The sequence below is a fragment of the Amblyomma maculatum genome, chromosome 9 (genome assembly GCF_055883805.1).
Source record: "Amblyomma maculatum isolate TAMU_Amacu chromosome 9, ASM5588380v1, whole genome shotgun sequence".
NCBI classification, from domain to species: domain Eukaryota; kingdom Metazoa; phylum Arthropoda; class Arachnida; order Ixodida; family Ixodidae; genus Amblyomma; species Amblyomma maculatum.
In genome coordinates, this window is record NC_139352.1 from 95,640,946 (window position 1) to 95,659,160 (window position 18,215).

Here is an 18,215-nt window from a genome sequence, read left to right on the forward strand (position 1 = left end):
GTACAATGGCAGATCCGTCTGCCATTGCATCGGGACTGGATGAGTTTCTGCATGCAGATGATGATGTGGAAACGTCCGAAATCCTCACTGACGAGGCAATCGTGGAAAATGAGCGAGCGGCGGGCAACGACAGCGACGACGACACTGCAGATCAGCCTCTCCAAGTAGTGTGCTCACAGGAGGCCCTGCATATGATTTATTCCCTCCGGGACTTCGTTTTTTCAAGGGGCCTTTCACTTGAGCACGTTGAACAATTAGATGCTCTCGAGACCAATGTTAATAAGCTTTCTGTGAAGCAAGTGAAGCTCACAGACTATGGTTTTTTTTTGTTAAGTAGTGGACAACTTTTTTTCTGCTTGATTAAAATTTTTGAACCTTATGTTGACTGCATTTTTTGGCAAACCCGGTTATAACAATTATTGGTTATAACAATGACATTTTCTTGGCACTTGAGTATTGTTATAAGTGGGCTCAACTGTATTAATCATTTCACTTCCATGGGCTTGCAGCATAAGACCCTATGCCATGTGTCCCAGTTAGCTTGAGCCAAGGGGTAAAAAATACAGTATTTAAAGCAGACAAGGGAAACCAGTTGCACACAGATGCCAGCCGTCTTTCCAATCAGAAGCAATTTTTTTCATTTGCTGTCAACTAATTAGTTAATTATGCTAATTTTTCTAAACTAATACATATTAACATTAAGCCATAAATATAATTTCTGAAGTTGGAGGGTGCCTTTCACCTCATGCATCTTTTTTCGTGTTAAAAAAAAAAAGCCAGTGAAATAAAAAAAAAAGAATCACATCACTAGCGCAATCGTGTGCTGCTCTCAATCGTGGTTGGAGAGGAAAAAATCGGCTGCGGCTGAGACTCGACGGTCCCGTTGCATCTTCGATGGTTTCTTCGCCTAGGTCAGCCAGTCGACACACATGACGGCGCAAGTTCCAGTGAGTGCAGCGACATTGCTGCAACCATCACCAGCATATCGGCTAGCTGTTCCAATGGGCCCATCATGTCTCGACCACAGCTGGCTCCATTCACTCAAACTATTACTGAGACCAGCACAATTTTGGCGCACAAAAGCGTTAATCACGCGACTGCTTTTGTATTTTGTGGGCTTTCTTTGGAGTTTGGAAAAAAAAATGTTTTCTTTATCACAAATAATAAAATAAGGTTTTCAGAAGACGCTCTCCAACTTTGCAAATCGCATCCTTAGTAATTAAAAAAAATAACCTTAACTAATTAATTGCAAAATAAAATTGCTTGTGGCGCACAAGATGGCTACGAGCAATATGCTATTGGCTTCCTTCACCTGCATCAAACACATCACTTTGCAGCCCTTCATTCAAGTTAGCTGCGACAACCAGTATAAGGCGCCTCTAGAAATAAAACACAGCATGCATTTACAAGATGGGCCACGAAAGACAAGGCCAATGATGACAGAGCCAGAAAAATGCTTCAAAAAGCCTGCTAAGAACAAACCTTGTTCAACACCGTCACAAGTTGACTTAACTTATCAGTTACAATCCATGCCAAATTAAATTGGCTGAAGTTACACTGTCAGTCCCAACTTGACTTCGTTGACACTGCCCGCCATCTATAAACAAATTGAAAATCCATATGAAGTATACTTCACTATGAGAGCATACTTTTTATTTATATGTAACCTGCACTACTATTCAGATAAACCACCAGGGCAACCATGAAGCTCATGCCTCGCTCAGTTTTCATACTGGTGCCATATAGCACATTTGTTACATGCGCTCTACCTTCCAGCTTGCTGTGATTTTTTCCCTTTTAAGTGATGCGTGATAGTATGAATGCCATATCAGGCATGTCGCAGCGTCACCGGAATTCCAAAACAACATTTGTGGACAGAACTGTCACGCACCCAATACAAACGAATTAGAGCTTTCATGGATGGTTGCTGCACGCATGATTTACCAGTGCCCTTAGTGTCATGTTGCATGCAATAATTTGCAGCGGTCATCTTATGTTAAGCCTATCCTACTTTTGGGGACTGGTTAGTTTGTTTTAATTCAGTTCTAATTAAACTTCGACTATACTCGCCGCGAGATCGACCTAAAGGTGGCGGCACCATCACTCCGATGGTGTGGATCAACAGCCAGCGGCGCTCACAAAAACACATGCAGCTTAGGTCTGCTTCCAAGTTTATGACGGGTTTGTTGGCGAAGAAAACATGCCCTCTGCAATGCATTAGCGATTTACTGCTTAGAGTGTTCCGATATTGCAGAAAAAAAAAATGGATTTGACCAATGCTGCGGAAAAGAAGCGTCGTTTCCAGGAAAACAAGGCATGCAACCACCCATCCTTTAGATTTACTGATGTTGTCTTGCACACTTTTTATGTTGTACTGAGCTCATGGGCCAGATACTTTGTTGTTTACCACTTGACTTATGACAGCTTTGTTTTTCTTGTCACCTTTTCAGCAGTGCACACATACCTTATACGAGTGTCACACAGGCAAACTTAGTGTCAAGCCGTTCTGCTATGCAGTAGTCTGTGGTCGCATGCTTCAGTAGCTGTGGTATTCCAAACAGAAATGGGAATATACGATTTCTGAGCGTTTGCATCAAGTTTGATGGCAGCGACCTGTTTTGATTTGACACGGCGCCTAACGACAGCATCGCTTCGTTTGAGACGACATGCATAAAAAGACCCCAAGCACCAAAGACCAACTGGTGATGTCCTTATCCAGTGTGAACACTCATCCACACTGAATAGGGTTCACCACTGCGCCGCAAGTAGCAACTCTGCTCAATTTCGAGGCCAATACTCATCATCATCAGCCTGACTATACCCACTGCAGGGCGAAGGCCTCTCCCATATTTCTCCAATTAACCCAGTTCTGTGCTAGCTGCATCCACTTAACCCCTGCGAACTTCTTAACCTCATCTGCCCATCTAACTTTCTGCAGCCCCCTGCTACGCTTTCCTTCCCTTGGAATCCAGTTTTTTACCCTAAGCGACCATCGGTTATCCTCTCTTCGCACTACATGTCCTGCCCATGCCCATTTCTTCTTGATTTTCACTAGGATGTCAGTAACTTGAGTTATTTCTCTGACCCACTGCGCACGCTTCATATCTCTTAATGTTACCCCTCCAATTTTTCATTCCATAGCCCTCTGCGTTGTCCTCAACTTAAGTATAACCCTCTTGGTTAGCCTCCACATTTCAGCCCCATAGGTGATGCAGCTGTTGTATACTTTCCTCTTGAGGGATATCGGTAAGCTGCTAGTCATAATCTGCGAGCGCTTGCCAAATGCACTCCATCGCAATCTTGTTCTTCTTATTATTTCCTTTTCATGGTCCGGATCTGCGGTTACTACGGCACCATGAGGCAGGGCCAGTCAGCAAAATAACTGAATCACACAAAACATGACATTCACCTATTACTTCCAGTGCTTCGCTACCTAGCGTAAATTGCTCTCCCTTCCCGAGGCTGTTGAACAATACCTTAGTGTTCCGCATATTAATTTAATACAACAATACTACAAGAATACTACAAGAAAGAAGAGGCCAATACTACAAGAACACCAATACACAAGCTTGAAGAGCTTCAACAAAGCATCACTCTGTTCAATTCTCTATCACTGTTCTCATATTCTTTTTTCAGGCGTGCTGCCAGTTTCATAGAAAGGGATAGGACTCTCCCAGTGGCAGCCTGCGTGATTCATACTTTTTGTCATAAAAAATATTATGGGGATGCTTAAGTTCAGTTCAGTTTTACTCCTTACAGGCCTTCTTTCCAGGGGGTGTGGAAATATACTTGAAATGCAAACAAACTTCAAACTGAAGATGGTCTGTTAGATGCATTCCAAAAGCAGATGGCGATGATGTCATAAGGAAGGCTGTTCCAGACCTTAACAGCAGAATATGACAGCATTAGAAGCAATGCTCCTGTTATGTGTGTCTACCACTGCAGCCCAATGGCTTGTCACCGTTGTGTTGCGGTTAATACTCCTTTGATGGCAACACATTTTCATGGCTTTACTAACTGCTTGAGTGGAGCTGCCACTGCCGTAGAAGTACTTGAGAGCGAGTATGCATTCTCCACAGCTGTAGAGGCACTTGAAGTAGGTTGTGGATCCAGTCCAGTAACTACCTGCTGTTTTCCACTGTTGAATTTTCATGCCGTGATGACATGATTCTTGCTTCCTTGTACCTTAATTTAGCACTTATCATGCCAACCTGATACATGAAGCTGTTCAGCGATGCCTGCACATAACCAGCTGCAGCTGCCAACGCACCTGCAAATTTGGCTATGTCATGAGGTGTCGTAATGTCACACACACCAGTGAATAATCAATGCTCAGCCATGCCACGTGTCTTGTGACGTCACACCGAACAACGCTTGACGTGACCGAGTGATATTGTCACATCGCAAAATTTTTTCTTTACTAACACAGACAGTGTCGCATGATGTGATGTTCAGTGCTGTCAAATTAAAGAAACAAGGGATGCTGGCACTTACTTAAATTTGAGGTTGCCGACCTTCCTGAAGCCATAACTCCACCCACCATCTCCTTTTGGTTCCAGCCGACCACTGAAGATGTGTTCCCATAAGTAGAGCCCTGGAGAGTGCAAGAGAGTGCTCAGTGTAAATATATTACAGCTGCAATAATTTGCTTAGATTAGAACATATTTCAATTGCTCATCAACATCAACCTAAGCACTAACGTATAACTACAAAATGAAAGCTCTACACATTCAGAAGGTTTGAAACTGTAGCACAGCTCTTTAGATTGCAGGAAACCTAAAGCCTCTCAATAAACAAAAATTATCGTCATCTCCTCTTTCCTCTTCCGGCGCCGATGCTCCTCCTCTAATGTGTCGACCGTGGCTCCATCTAAGCGGTGCGCGCCGAGTAGACGGTCTCCGGAGCAGGCGCTGGTAAAGGCGCTGGTGCTGGGTCTCACCACAGCATTTCAGCTTGCATTTTGTCACTTTGTGTTCAGGTTAAAACATTACTCGCTGCTGAAACATCAATACAGAATGTCGAAAGGATTTCAGCTGTCAGTGTCTTACAACATATGTACACGAATTCGCCGTCAGTTCAACTCGCCTTCACCTCTGTGTGTCCGTCATTAGTCACCCGTTGGCCAAACTGCGTGGCACACTTTAAAGAAATTGTAACTAGGCGGCAGAGGAGAACAATTTTGTAAGAGTCTGTGTAAGGTTTCTTTGCAGTTTGAGTGACTTGTGAGCTGCCGGTAAACTTGAGAAGCATGGCAGCAGTTGTCTTCCATATGTTTTCAACTTCAGCTTCAGATCTATCAACACTTGCACGTGTGGAGTGCGAAATCGAGATCTAGCACACCAAGCGAAAGCAAAGCACGAAAGATGTGGCTTTATCTGGCCGTCTGAGAGCTGACACTGCTTCGTTAGATGTGGCGACACACTCAAAACATGTTACCTTACATTCATGACAAAGGCAACGCCAGAAATCATGACTGAGTGGCTAAAAAGCAAGGACTTTATTTTGTACCTAATCGAGGTCTAGCGCGAAAACTGTAAAAAATATAATACGCGGGCATGTTTTTCTTGGCAGGGCGAAAACGTGAACGAATCCGTACACAGTGTGCGGTGGCATATTAGGTTAGAGGTGAGTAATTGCTCACTTAATTCACAGAGCCGCGACTATGGTGTTGAGTTGAAGTCTGTCCAGCCGATTCGGTGCAGCGAAACCTTCCTCCGTGCCGCTTCTCGATTTGTGGATGGTATTCTAAACAACAAATGCCATCATGCTCAAGTGTGCTGCATTCGAAAGCACAGCAACATGGCATTTCGAGCCAAGCAGTTCAAAAAAAAAAACACTGCGGAAGAGGCGCGAGCTGTAGGAAAACACATGGCGATGTGCGCCGTGCGTGCGTTGTTTTGCGCCGGGAGAAAGGAGACAGCCAACACAATAAGCAAGAAAAAAGCGCGCGCACAGGAAGATGAGACGCTGCTCGGCCAATGGGAGGGTCGAACACCGAAGGAAACACCGGAGAGGAGGCGGGCGGCCATCTTCACATGTTGGCACTACTTTTAGTTTATTGAGGGGCTTTAAGGAAACCTAGTGACCACCTTCAAAGCAAATGAGAAGCCTGCATCCGTTCTGTCAACTGTGCAGTCCCACAGTGTTTTCAAATGTGCGGCGACAGCTAGCAGCAAATGGGAGAAATTTTATGAAAGTGACCGACAGTACAACTATATGCGCTACTTCTCAATGATTCAGTGGTAGATTGTTTTGGTGCTATGTTTTTTAATGTGAAAAGCAGCAATTTGAATTCACTTGCAGAGTGTTTTTTTTTTCTTTTGCTTTGCTTCACTGAATATTTTTCTGAACGTGCAACAAAATTTGGGGGGAGATTCAGGCTTTGCTCTTAAGAGTATGGCGACAAAATAGCGGTAAGGGGTCCTTCAGGAAACCTATATTGCTGTTCACCAAACAGTCTGAACCATGGAAAGCTGCCCAAGGCGGAGCAGGATATTGTGCCCCAGGATTGCCTTTGCCACTTGCAACAGGGTGGCCACTCAGGGCACCTTACCCCAGGTACACTTAAGCATTTATGTGTAGGATGGACATTAAGGGTCCATTAGGCAGTCCAAGATGGCTGTGTTCCGGATGACGATGGCAGGTTGCGGGAGGCCAAATCAGAACCTTGCGCCCCTAGTTGGCCAGGGACAACTGTAATAGGGTTGCCCCTTGGGCTGCCCTACAGCTGCGCACCAGTTACTACACCCCTCAAGCCAAGAATCTGCATCATATTGCAACCTGTTGTCAGCAGTCTGTACTTGAAACTTTCGTCCTTCGTCCTCACCTTTCAGAACTTTAGGGTTTTCAAAAGTAGTCAGATGGAAAGCCGGGCCAGTTGAAATCGATTCACAGTGATGGTAGCGTGAAAGATCGCTCATGTCGTGTCTTGCTTCTTCTGTTCATTCCCATTTTTGTGCTATCTTCAATATGAATGTCCGCAAAATTGCTAGTGCCCCATTAAACGTTTAAAAAGGAAGCTTGTGACCTAAAAATTTCGCCAAGGTTGTAGCTCTCAATATCACACAACTGGGCTGCTAGGCTAGAAAGTTCCACCATTCATTGGCCAATGCACTTTGAACCAGTAGCCTACTGAGGAAAGAAGGTAGCTTGGCTGAGTAGCGAGTCACTTTCTTACTTTGCTAAGGTACATACATTTGAATGAATGGTGATGGGACATATAACTGCTCCAAAGGAAACCTGGAAACCTAGACAGCAGCATCGCAGAGCAAAGGAGATTATGGAGGGTCATGTGAGAGAACAAGTCAGCCAAACGAGGGTCCCTGAAAAAAAGTTCGAAAACTGCCCATCAAATGCATGCATTGCTAATGAATGTGCATGCCTCGAAAAACTTCATAAGTGAGCCAGTAGTTTGCTAATAATATTTTAAAATTCCCCATTCCTGTGATTTGCAGTGACCACAGGCACTGGTCGTTCACGTGAATTCTGTTTCTGAGCATCAGAAGGCCCGCATGGCGTCGCAAGAAAGGGGCTGCAATTGGCTCAGCAAAAAAACCAAAGTGAAAGAGGTGGGGTGCACGCCAGACAGGAGAACATGGCGCGTTCTTTACCGTCGCTCCTTTACTGTCTAGACACAGCAGGACAGCAAAATAAAATTAAACTGGGCTTGGTGACACATTTTGGGCCGAGCACAGTACCTGTCTGCAAATTTTTTTTTCCATGATCTGGTGCATGGATCAAGAGGGAAAACGTGCAGGCTGTTTTTAATTGGTGATCCTCTGATTCTACAAAGCACAACCGAAAATCCTTGCGAGGAAATGGAAGGAGACTCAATATTTACGAGTATCATCACTTTATCTTCATAATGTGACTGCAGGAGTGAAAAGCATTTTGTTTAGTTCAGGAAATGATTACACAGAAATTGCAGACAACAGAGCAGGTGCAAGAGAACAATGATGTTCATATAGAACACCTCTGGCATACTCAAGCAAAAATGTGCCTGAAAGTTTGGTGAAGAACAAGAAGTGCATCATTCGATCGTAACATAGATTTCAAAAGTAGCCAAGCCCTAATTCCTGTTGCCGTGAAGTCCCAAAAGTTGCCAATTCATAGTGAAGTAGTCAAACCTAGCAGAGTGTCCAGAGAACATATGTTTGCTCAAACTGTGAAGGTGCTGAGCACAGCTTTCCTTTGTAGTCATGTGGCTGCACTCAGATGGTAGCTAATCAATTCATCAGCAGGTCTCACATTAACACCTGCCAATGCTTAGTTATGTGGAAGCTAAGTAACCGACTTGCCCAAAAGCTCGTTTTCCTGAATAACCAATGAGGAGACCTCTATCAGCAGTATACACCTTAATACTACCTAAGAGAAACAAATCAATTGCCATCTTTTACTCTCTTGCAGCTTAAGGTTTTGCCCTACACTGTTCATCATCAGTCTTCATTTGAGCTGCTAAACTATCAGCAAGCAAACAAAAAGGCATGGGCAACTTTTGGACAGGTCAGTCCAGTTTGCATGCTGCCTTTCCAGAATTTTATCACTGAAAACAGAAAACATGGCAGTCAGTATGGACTTTTTGTAATGAAAACTGTCTCGTTTATGAGAGGAGGGAACCTTTCTTAAATCTACATCTGGACGGCATGATTAAAAAACACTGACAAGCCATATATTCACTGTAGATCGGCAACCAAATGTTCCTTGAATGGAAGTGCTTAAAGTATATGGCCACTGTGTTAATAACTAGTTCACAGGAAAGGAAAGGCGCAGTATCTGCCACACTCGCTCTGTGGACACCTGAACCACACCATAAGAGAAGGGAGGAAGATAGGAGTGAAAATAGAAAGAAAGAGGACCACTGTGTTGTAATTGCAAATACTAACGAAGTCATAGAGACTAAATTCCCTTACCTATGGCTGCTTTGCCCCATATCTCAATTGTGTGGACCTGACTTGAGCTGTTGCTCCAGTGCAGCTCTTCGCCCCACGGATTCCATTCAGATCCATCTTTGGCTCCTGTCGGCAATGGAGGGACAAGCAGAAGGTCAGGATTTCACACCTAAGTGACTTGGATTTCCAAACTCGAGAATATAAATGTGACATTGTGCACAGATTCAGCTTGCTAGCTACGAACATCCACATCATATATACAAATTTTGTAGCTGATGAGGATGAGGAAGAAGCACAGCTATCATTATTTTCTTCTTGGTGGGGAGGGAAGTAGGGGAGAGAATGCCCTATATCGGTGGCTAAGTGATTAAGTTGTCCAACTGATCCCTAGAAAGTGAATGCGATACAAACCATAGCAGCTGGTTTTATATAGAGGCGAAAAGCAAGGCGCTCAGGTGCAGTGCAATGTAAGTGCATGTTAAAAGACCGCAGGTGGTCAAAATTTTTAAGTTCTCCACTATAATGCTCCTCATATTCTGAGTTGCTTTAGGATGCTAGGGTTTGTAAACCAAACTACATTTTAAAAAAATGCCGAAAGATGGATGCTTTTCGTCAAGGTGTATGGTATCAGTTGAGAAAACAAAGTTTACTATAGGCTCGCCAAGTCTGAACTTCAGAATCTTCTTCCTGGCCTTTTTAGCTGATCAAGATGTTGCACAACAATCTTATTTTTGCTAGACTAGGAATACCTGGCCTGCACATGGTGGAGGTGACTTACTAGAATATATATATATATATATATATATATATATATATATATATATATATGGTAGCCCACATGACCATGTAGCAAGCCTCATTCTAAGCAGCTGCACTTTTCAGCACTCTCTTCAGTCCGACAATAATCAACGAATGCCGTTCTGTGTAGCGCAATTTATTTATTTATTTGTACCTCTGAGCGCTGGGTGAGGGAGCAGATCAAAAAATGAACATATAGAAATAAACCACTAAAACTACAACGAACACAGTACAAAGCAATATAAGGAAGGAACATAAAGTTGATCCAAAGGAGGGTAAGAATGAAACCGAACATGAAGAGAGAAAATACAATTAACGAAACAAACAGAGAAAAGAGCTAACCAGGTGTAACTGAAACAGTGATAAATCCAAAAACAAAGTTAGTAACTAGTGAAACTGGTGCAACATTTGGAACAATACTTAAAGTGATAAGTGCATACACAGGTGCTTTTTAAACTTTCCAGGATCAGGTATAGAAACTATGTTGTCAGGAAGATCTTAGCAGAGCCTATTTAAGGTAGGTAAAGAATAAATGACTGAATTCCGTCATATATGCGATTGAAGCTAAGATGATTATACATACGCGCAGTGAAAGGCAGGTGATTCCAAAGGCAAGAACGAAGAGCGGATGTACACATAATAATGAAAGAAACACAGAGCGGAAATTGAACAACGGATTTCAAGTAGCTGTATATCCTTAAGGTTTTTAAGCAGGGACACACTGACGAGGGGATATTAAAGATGTACCAGGTAGCTCTGCTTTGAATTGATTCAAGCGCCTCCGTGAAATAATTTTAATGTGGGAAACCATACAGATGAGACAAATTCCAACTGCGGGCAAATAACCGTTAGATGTGCGAGTCTGCAAATGGAGCTGGGCGAGTTTCATAGGTTACGGCATATGAAGCCTAATGTCCTTGATGCTTTACTGCAGACTGCTGAAATGTGAGAAAACCATGAAAGATTTGATGTGAACTGAATCCCGAAATACTTATGCGACATCTCCAACGTTACAGCAACATTAAATGCCGGGCATCTATCTTCTGAGCTAGACACTTTGTTGTATGCCCTTACCCCCCAGAAATTTATAACTGTCACTTTAGTTTCACAGAAGGTATATTTCCTGAGAAAGAAGCAGCTCTGCAATTGAATGAGGTTTAATGCTATGCATATACAAGGTTCCTCAATGGCACACGGAACATTTTTGTCAGTGAAACAGATGGAGTCTATATGATATACGTTCAGCGAGATTAGGCCAGAACATGCCAGGCAGAAGTAACAGCCCTTGTTAAACAAATGAGAAAAATGTTGATTCCTCCAAGTCAGTGCACTGGTACGAGGCCACTCGTTCAACTGCAAAATCCTTACAATCGGGCAGGGCCGGATTAAGAAACATTGGGGCCCTGGGCACGTATGTCTACACCCATTACGCTTGTCCCTCTCTTGGTGTTCCCTACCCACCTCAGTCCTACACTATTTCACTGTACCCCAAATTTCATATTATGTGCTCGAACATGTTTTAAAATTCACAGACGGTCAATGACATTCATGTGACATATTTACACGCGCGAGCATTACTCTTCTACAGCATCCTATGTGATTATGCTATGTAAAGAAGCGAGAGATATTAATTATCACTTGCTGCAGTGGCTCAGTAGTTAGGGCGCTCGACTGCTGAAGCCAACGAAGCAGGATCAAATTCTAGATGAGGCGGCTGCTTTTTGTCTGTGTACTATGTGATGTTGGTGCACGTTAAAAAACCTCAGTTGGTCCAAATTTCCAAAGCCCTTCACTATGGTGTACTTTGCAACCCTGAGTTGCTGTATGGCATCAAACTCTATTAAATAAACAAATGCATAAATTCTCGCTTCTGCATCTTTGGTCATACTGTCACAAAATCTTTTTAGGTGGTTTAGACCATATGGGATGTGCAACAGCCATCGATATTCTTTCAGGCGAAGATTTCGAGCTCAATGAGACTCATACTCTTGTGGTCAGAGAAGCGGGCACCTGCCTCCGGCCCGCCAAAGGCATACTGTGAATTTTTGAGGCTGCAGGTATACCAGTGTGCTCGATTGACAGCTCCTTTCATATAAAAGCAGCTGCCAGAGTTGGCTCCTTCCAACTCAAAAACGCCATCTGGGCTCGTGACATCAAACTACCCATTGACCAGTCACACGTTTGGCAGCGTCCATGAGTGAAGAAAAAATGTATGCTACAGCTATCAGTGCCCAGCCATGTCACCTACCAATTACGACTTACCAAAAGCATACTCGTGACTTTTCAAGGCTACAATGCTTCAAACAGGGGTCCCAGGGTTTGTCACCTACTAACTACCACCTCCCTCATGCATGCTCACGATTTTTTGAGGTTTCCAGGCTTCAAACCGTTGACACCGAAGCGCGGACAATTTTTGCAGACATGAAGTCACTGATGCTCTCATACTGAAAGCCTGCCAGCATGCTTTCATTTTTTAAGGTTGCGAGGCTGCAAAGTGGTCGACACCGCGGAAATTCTTTTTTCGAGTTGCGCATTCTAACGCTTTCACGTGAGATTCGCGCGACAGTAATGCATTAGCATTTGTTTTACAGAACACAAATGCAACCAGCGCTCAGACAAGGGGATAAGGATTTTGTGATTTTTGGGAGCCACTATGGCACGTTCTTTCTGCTTCCCGCACCAATTGAGCAAAAAAAAATATATATATATATATATATATATATATATATATATATATATATATATATATATATATATATATATATATTTGAGATGCAGAGTGCGACTGTGGTGCTGGCAGACAAAAGGAATATTTTCATTTCACATACTGTCCCGATTAAACTGCTTAGACGATATATATCACCAGCACCGAACCGAGGGTTTAACAGCAAATAACTGTTCGTCCGTTCCTAAGCAAACTCGGATCGCCTTATAAAAAGGGGTACCCTGGGTGGCGGGGTATTGGTTTTTGCACGTCCCTGCACAACAAATCAAGCTAAACGAAATACATCAGGCGGGATCCCCATCTATTCCTTCTAGAAAATTGCTCGCGCTTCATACGCATTTCCGTACATTAAGCATGTTACAGTGAATGAGCCCCCTTCCCTAGCTCTTGGAGATAAGGCCGTGGGCTGCAGCCTCCTTAGCCCCTAATACAGTACTGCAATCGTGCTTCAACTGCTTGCGGCCGTGGTCATGTTTCATTTACACGTAATGTATGACACTTATCTACTCCCCGATAATTTCCCAACTGGCGGTCGTTGCGCAGTGCTCCTCCGAAAACAGGCGACGTAACATTCACAGCGGTTTTTCCAACGCTTATTTCTGTTCACGAGGAGCACGTGCATTCCGATCAGCTGTCAATGCTGGCGGCGTGATCTACAAGTTTGGCAAAGCTCCAGCTACTGACACTCACCTGAAACACGGGATGAGCCCTTTCGCGCAGTGTCTTTCTGCTTGTAGTTATAGTTCCTGGACACGAGTACATACGCCGTGTAGCAGGTAAGAGCGACATAAACAACGAGCACGGCGACAGTAACTCGTCTCAGTTTGACCATGACTCAACGGTGCTATAAAGTGGCTCTTAACAAACCTAGCGTAGCCGATCCGCCGTCATTACGCAACCGGTAAAGCTGCTTGAGGTGTGACCAGCCAAGGAGGCTATCGACCAGCATACATCAACATCGAGCAGCTTTCAAGAGCGTTTTGGTTTTCATCTAGCAGCCGAACTCCAGCAACTTTCAACCACAGAGTTAATACAAAGACTCTAGAGGGAAAGCTGCCCGTTCAGCCAATGCATTCGAGGGGTGACCGCGTGATTGCCGCCATTATCCCACTGTTCATTGGTTGCCAGATCAATTTTACTTGCTAAATCTGGCACATGAAGATGGTTTGAAGCTGGCAACTTAGATCGTGGGAAGATGGCGGTGTGCAGCTAAACGACGGCGGGCGGCTACTGTTCAGTAGGTGCTGTAAACAACGGCAGAATCGTCGCGTGTGGAGCATTTCTTGTGATATGTTGCGTCGCGTACCTACTGTAACATCACATAGGTGTCCTGATTCTTCTGAGTTGTTATCGCAAGGCCGGCTATCCCTGCGATTGTTTCGCGCTTCGCATGCATTTCGTCCGTCGAGCGCACATGCATCTCCTCTGTGCACGATCACCTGAAAATATGTCAGAAATTTGTTTTGGCGCAAGACGACGACCACAGTATATTAAAAAAAAAAGTGACGAATTCCACAGCAACGGCCCTTGGTCTATCCGGGATGGCTAGTGCTGCATACAGTAAGCTACGTCTGCTACGTCTGCTCGCAAACATGGTTTCTAATTGTTCTACATCATTCCTTTATGGCCAAGAAGGTGCCTGAAAGATTATATAATATGCTTGAAACTTGAAAACAATGTATAGAAATTTCCTACAGTTGTGTTATCGGCAGCGGTTTTTAAAACTTTTGTTCAAACCTTTGTTCATTTTTGACGCAGTGAGCAGAAACTGTGCTGGCCACAATGATAAATTTGATGATGGCGGCGAACCAGTGAGAAGCACCTGAACTTGCAGAGAGCCGGCTCCGTAAACTGCGCATGCGCGCCCAGAACCAAAGTGGAAAGGAGGATGCGTTGATTCTATCGACGGATGTGACGTCAAATAACTTTTAGTATTTGCTTTTTTCTGGAAATAAGCCTCAAACTCAGATGCCAATTACCCCGTTTCACAGCGCCCGAGCCACCCGAACAAAAGCTGGCGCGCTTTTCGCGCAACGGGTGCTCGCGCCTTGCGAGCCCTAGGTCGCTTTTCAAGCGTCGGCTTGTAGTTTGCGGGGCATCATCCCGATAGATGCAAATTCGGTGAAAATCTGATTCAGTTCGTGGATTGTTGCCCTGAATTCAACAGCGCAGCCTTCGGTCCTGTCCCTGGCCTGTCTGCAGCCTCCGACTACGGTGAGTCGTACGCGAATGATGGTGTTTCGTACATGCCCGCGAGCTCTAGGTAAAGCACTTGTCGGCGTTCTGCTACCGTCTTGCAGCTTTTTTAACGAGTTTTTACACGGCAGTGCAGCTATGCGGTAGTAACAATTACTGACGCGGCGTAATCACGCGACAGTCTCCGGGCGAAGGCATGTGGAGACTGCATAATGGCGTCGATCCCGTTTCTTCGCGCTTGAAACAACCGTTGCATACCTGCTGCTGTGCACCGATCGGTCGCCGGTTGCTGTTGTCTTCGGGGTGCACTGGGGTATTGGGACGTACGCGGCGACTTACAGATGATGTGAAACTATTTGTGAGTTTGTGAGTCGACAGTCACGGAAGTTTGTAATTTGCTTTTCTTTTTTTTTTTTTTTTTTTTTTTTTAAGATTCTTCGTTTGTGGCCTAGTTTGTTTGGGCAGTAGCAGGCATTTTGGTGTGCGCCAGCGTGAACGCGCTGGTTTATGATCAGGAGGCTTTATTGCCTTCCTCGCAGCTTCAGCAGATAGAGTGGCTGGGCCCATAGAAACGGTCGTGCTTCTGTCAAAAAACTCGAAAGGTATTCATCCATGCGGCCCATACGTGGTGCTGCAGTGCAAGAGGTCAGCTTCTTTGCAGTGTCGACGAAGTGCTAAAGAAGGGGAGTTACTGGCCAGCTGAGAGACAGTATAAATGTAAACTGGCCCAGTGCGAAATGAGCCCCGGAGTGAAATGAGCCTACTGCTCAGCACGAAATGGTTACAAGATACGGGCGTATACCCGCACGAATTTATTGTGCTTATATGCTCACACGTTCCACTGTCGAGTACTCACATCGGTGCATGCAGCAATGAGGGTGACTTGGGCTATCATAGGTTCTTGCCCATGAGAGTATCTGCCCTTTTACTACCAAAATAACTGCATTGGTAGAACTCGCTGAGCTTATTTATATAGATTTAACACTACTAATGCATGTCGCTACCGCCGAGTTCCCTAATATATATCTTTTGCCTGCTCCAGCAGCGTCATCACTTTGAGAAAACTGGGAATGATAGCAGAAATAATGCCCCCATAAATAGTGGGCAGTGCTTCGCTTCAAGCTGCTGTCAAGTCCATTGACAGCTTATTTGAAAACAAAGCAATAATTAACCTGACGTGGTATGTTTTGTTGAGGAGAGTGAGGCACCGTTGCATCTACTACCTCGTAATCCTGTCAAAGAGCTTGTAAGTTGCTGCTATAAGCACTCTTCATTACAATTCCATGCAAGTCGCAGCATATTCCGCACTTACTGCACACGATTTAACTTAGTCTCTTTGTTGCTATTTCAGTGTTTTGCAAGTGTGCTAAATATTTGTATTTGTGCTAGCATTGACTGCCAGTCTCGTTGCTGCCTTTTTCCTTCTGCGCCAGGCACTCTCATTTGCTTTACTCGAATCAAATTCTACTGTGAGTGAGTTTGCTGAATTTATGCAAACTAGATGTAATTGCAGTATTGCTCTCATTTATTTACATTTGCAGAGGCAAGGAATACTCGGGGCCGACGTACGAGTTTCTTCCACCAGTTGGATTCCTCTGCTACCTCGGTAGTGCAGTGCGCTGTAACTGGTGTGACCAAATGGATACTCTCACTCCTTCTACTGGTTTAGAGCGTGCTCCTAGTTAAGTTTAAAATACCTTGCTTGCACAGGAGCTGTTGGCGGGCTAGTTGGTGAATGTCTACTGTAGTCATGGTGAAATGCGCAACAAACACGACACAAAAGTAAGAGGAACACGTATCACGGGACGAGCGCAAACTACCAACTCTTTATTGAAGGAAAAAGGGAACAAATTTATATTCTCGGCAACTCAAGCGTTCATAGCTCAATCGTTTTCCACCCCTCCGCTATCAGAATTCATGGATGACATGGCTCAGCACGTATGACAAACACCTTAAAACAAGGTTAACTAAAAATAACTGATAAGAACCTTAGCAAACGCAGTCAGTCTCAAGTACTCGAAGCAAAAAGCAGTCAAAGAAAACAAAGTCAAGTATGTGAAGCAAAGGCAGTCAATCGCTCGTAGCAAAAGCAGAGTCAAGTATGCAAAGCAAAAGAAGTAAAAACAAACAAACAAACAAAACTTAACAACAAGAACGAACAGGGCAAAAGTTAACGAACAACCTGTATCAATAACAGTCAATCTCTCGTGGCAAAGGCCGTGTCATCTATGCGAAGCAAAGCAGTCAAAACCTAAAACTTTAGACAATGTAAAATAAAACATTACTTTATCACCTAGGACAGGTCGTCAAGGCAAGTAACAATCAGTTGACCCTGGGTCTCGCGATTTAAAAACAACTCAAGCGTGCAGTCCAAGCGGTCAAGTCACACGTGCCTAATTTTCATACTCTAAATGCCGTTTTCAAAAAGGCTACTTCATTTCTGTACAGGACGACTGACGCGTCACTAACGCAGTTACTATCGTTCTTTATAAAAAACGCTTCCAAAATCTCACGTGCATTGGCACTACTGCCCCTGCCAAGAATCTTTATCTCATGAAGCCTTGGCTGACATTTGCAGGTTCCGCAATGCTCAGACAAATTTGTGCTAATATGTTTATCGCCTAATGACCGTTCATGCTCCCCTGCACGCTCATTTATGCAGCGCCCAGTCTGGCCTATGTAGGCCTTTCCACAAGTCAGTGGTATGGTGTAAACTACACCTGTCGCGCATTTGACAAAGGGCTTCTTATGTTTTATGGTACAGCCACCTTTCCTTCCTTTCTGCTTTACTGTGCGTGAGCACAGTAAAGCAGAAAGCACCTTGCTTGCAATGTAGCACCTTGCTTGCAATGTATTTAATCTTGTGGAATATTGTCACCCTTGCATTTTCTGATATGTTATTATTTGGAAAGCATTCAGAGTGGTTTTGGACGCATGATTTGCCTTGGCGGGAGGTGGAGAACCACAAATGTGTGACTGCAATTTTTTGCCTCTCTAGTTTTCAGCCTTTAGAATTAAAGCAACAGATTGATATGTGAACAGGCCTGGCATAGATTAAAGAGTTTGTCATATACAACACTTGACCCTTGTGGGGATAACACAGCTGTGGTTATCTGAGCAAAAGTTCTCTGTATGTGATGGTGTCCGAAACATGGCATTGTCTTAAGTAACTTGGCATGGAATCGGCCACTTCTTGCACTCTCTTGACAGCATCTATTGTAATGTGTGCTAGGCGACATGCCTTCGGATCTGTTGTATGTCTGCAGCAGTTGCCTTGATGTATCAAGATGGGGTGGTTGTTGCGAGTTGGAAATTGCTATTCTCCCGACTACACCAATAAAATGCAGTGAAGCCAAATACCAGGAACCAATGTGTTATGTGGTTCATTGTGAAGGCTTGTCATTCTCGTAACTTTGCCAAATTGCTAGAAACATTATTTTTAAGCCCGGTCTTCTTTTGCTCATAGCACAACTCATTTCGTGCATTTGTCAACTTTTTGTGGTTTATAGTTGGCACATTTTGCAGAGGGTGACAAAATTTGAGCTGGTGTGCCACGAAGGTTAAATATCTGTTTATTGAATTCTTCTCGGGAAGCTACATGCAAATCC

At 44.0% G+C, this 18,215-nt stretch overlaps 1 protein-coding gene and 1 long non-coding RNA gene across 4 annotated transcripts in view; one reads left to right on the forward strand and one right to left on the reverse strand.

Annotated features, from left to right (window-relative positions):
- The window catches only part of LOC146179783 (ribitol-5-phosphate xylosyltransferase 1-like), a 28,117-nt gene extending 14,665 nt beyond the window's left edge, over positions 1–13,452 (reverse strand). For 2 of the 3 annotated variants that reach the window (XR_014700769.1, XM_084579343.1), the window contains exons 1-3: positions 13,102–13,427; positions 8,910–9,014; positions 4,495–4,594 (exon numbers count right to left, since the gene is read on the reverse strand). Coding sequence is in view for 2 of the 3 variants with exons in the window: in XM_084579343.1 (XP_084435469.1) it covers positions 4,495–4,594; positions 8,910–9,014; positions 13,102–13,243 (347 nt within the window). In the remaining variant the exon portion in view is untranslated. Of the gene's footprint in view, positions 1–4,494; positions 4,595–8,909; positions 9,015–13,101 lie in introns of all 3 variants that reach the window. The other variant, XM_084579344.1, reaches the window with a different exon arrangement.
- Positions 13,453–14,366: 914 nt separating this feature from the next.
- On the forward strand, positions 14,367–17,973 carry LOC146179784 (uncharacterized). Its single transcript, XR_014700770.1, has 2 exons — positions 14,367–14,625; positions 16,149–17,973. It is a non-coding gene; the product is annotated as an uncharacterized LOC146179784 (long non-coding RNA).
- The last annotated feature ends 242 nt before the right edge of the window (positions 17,974–18,215 follow it).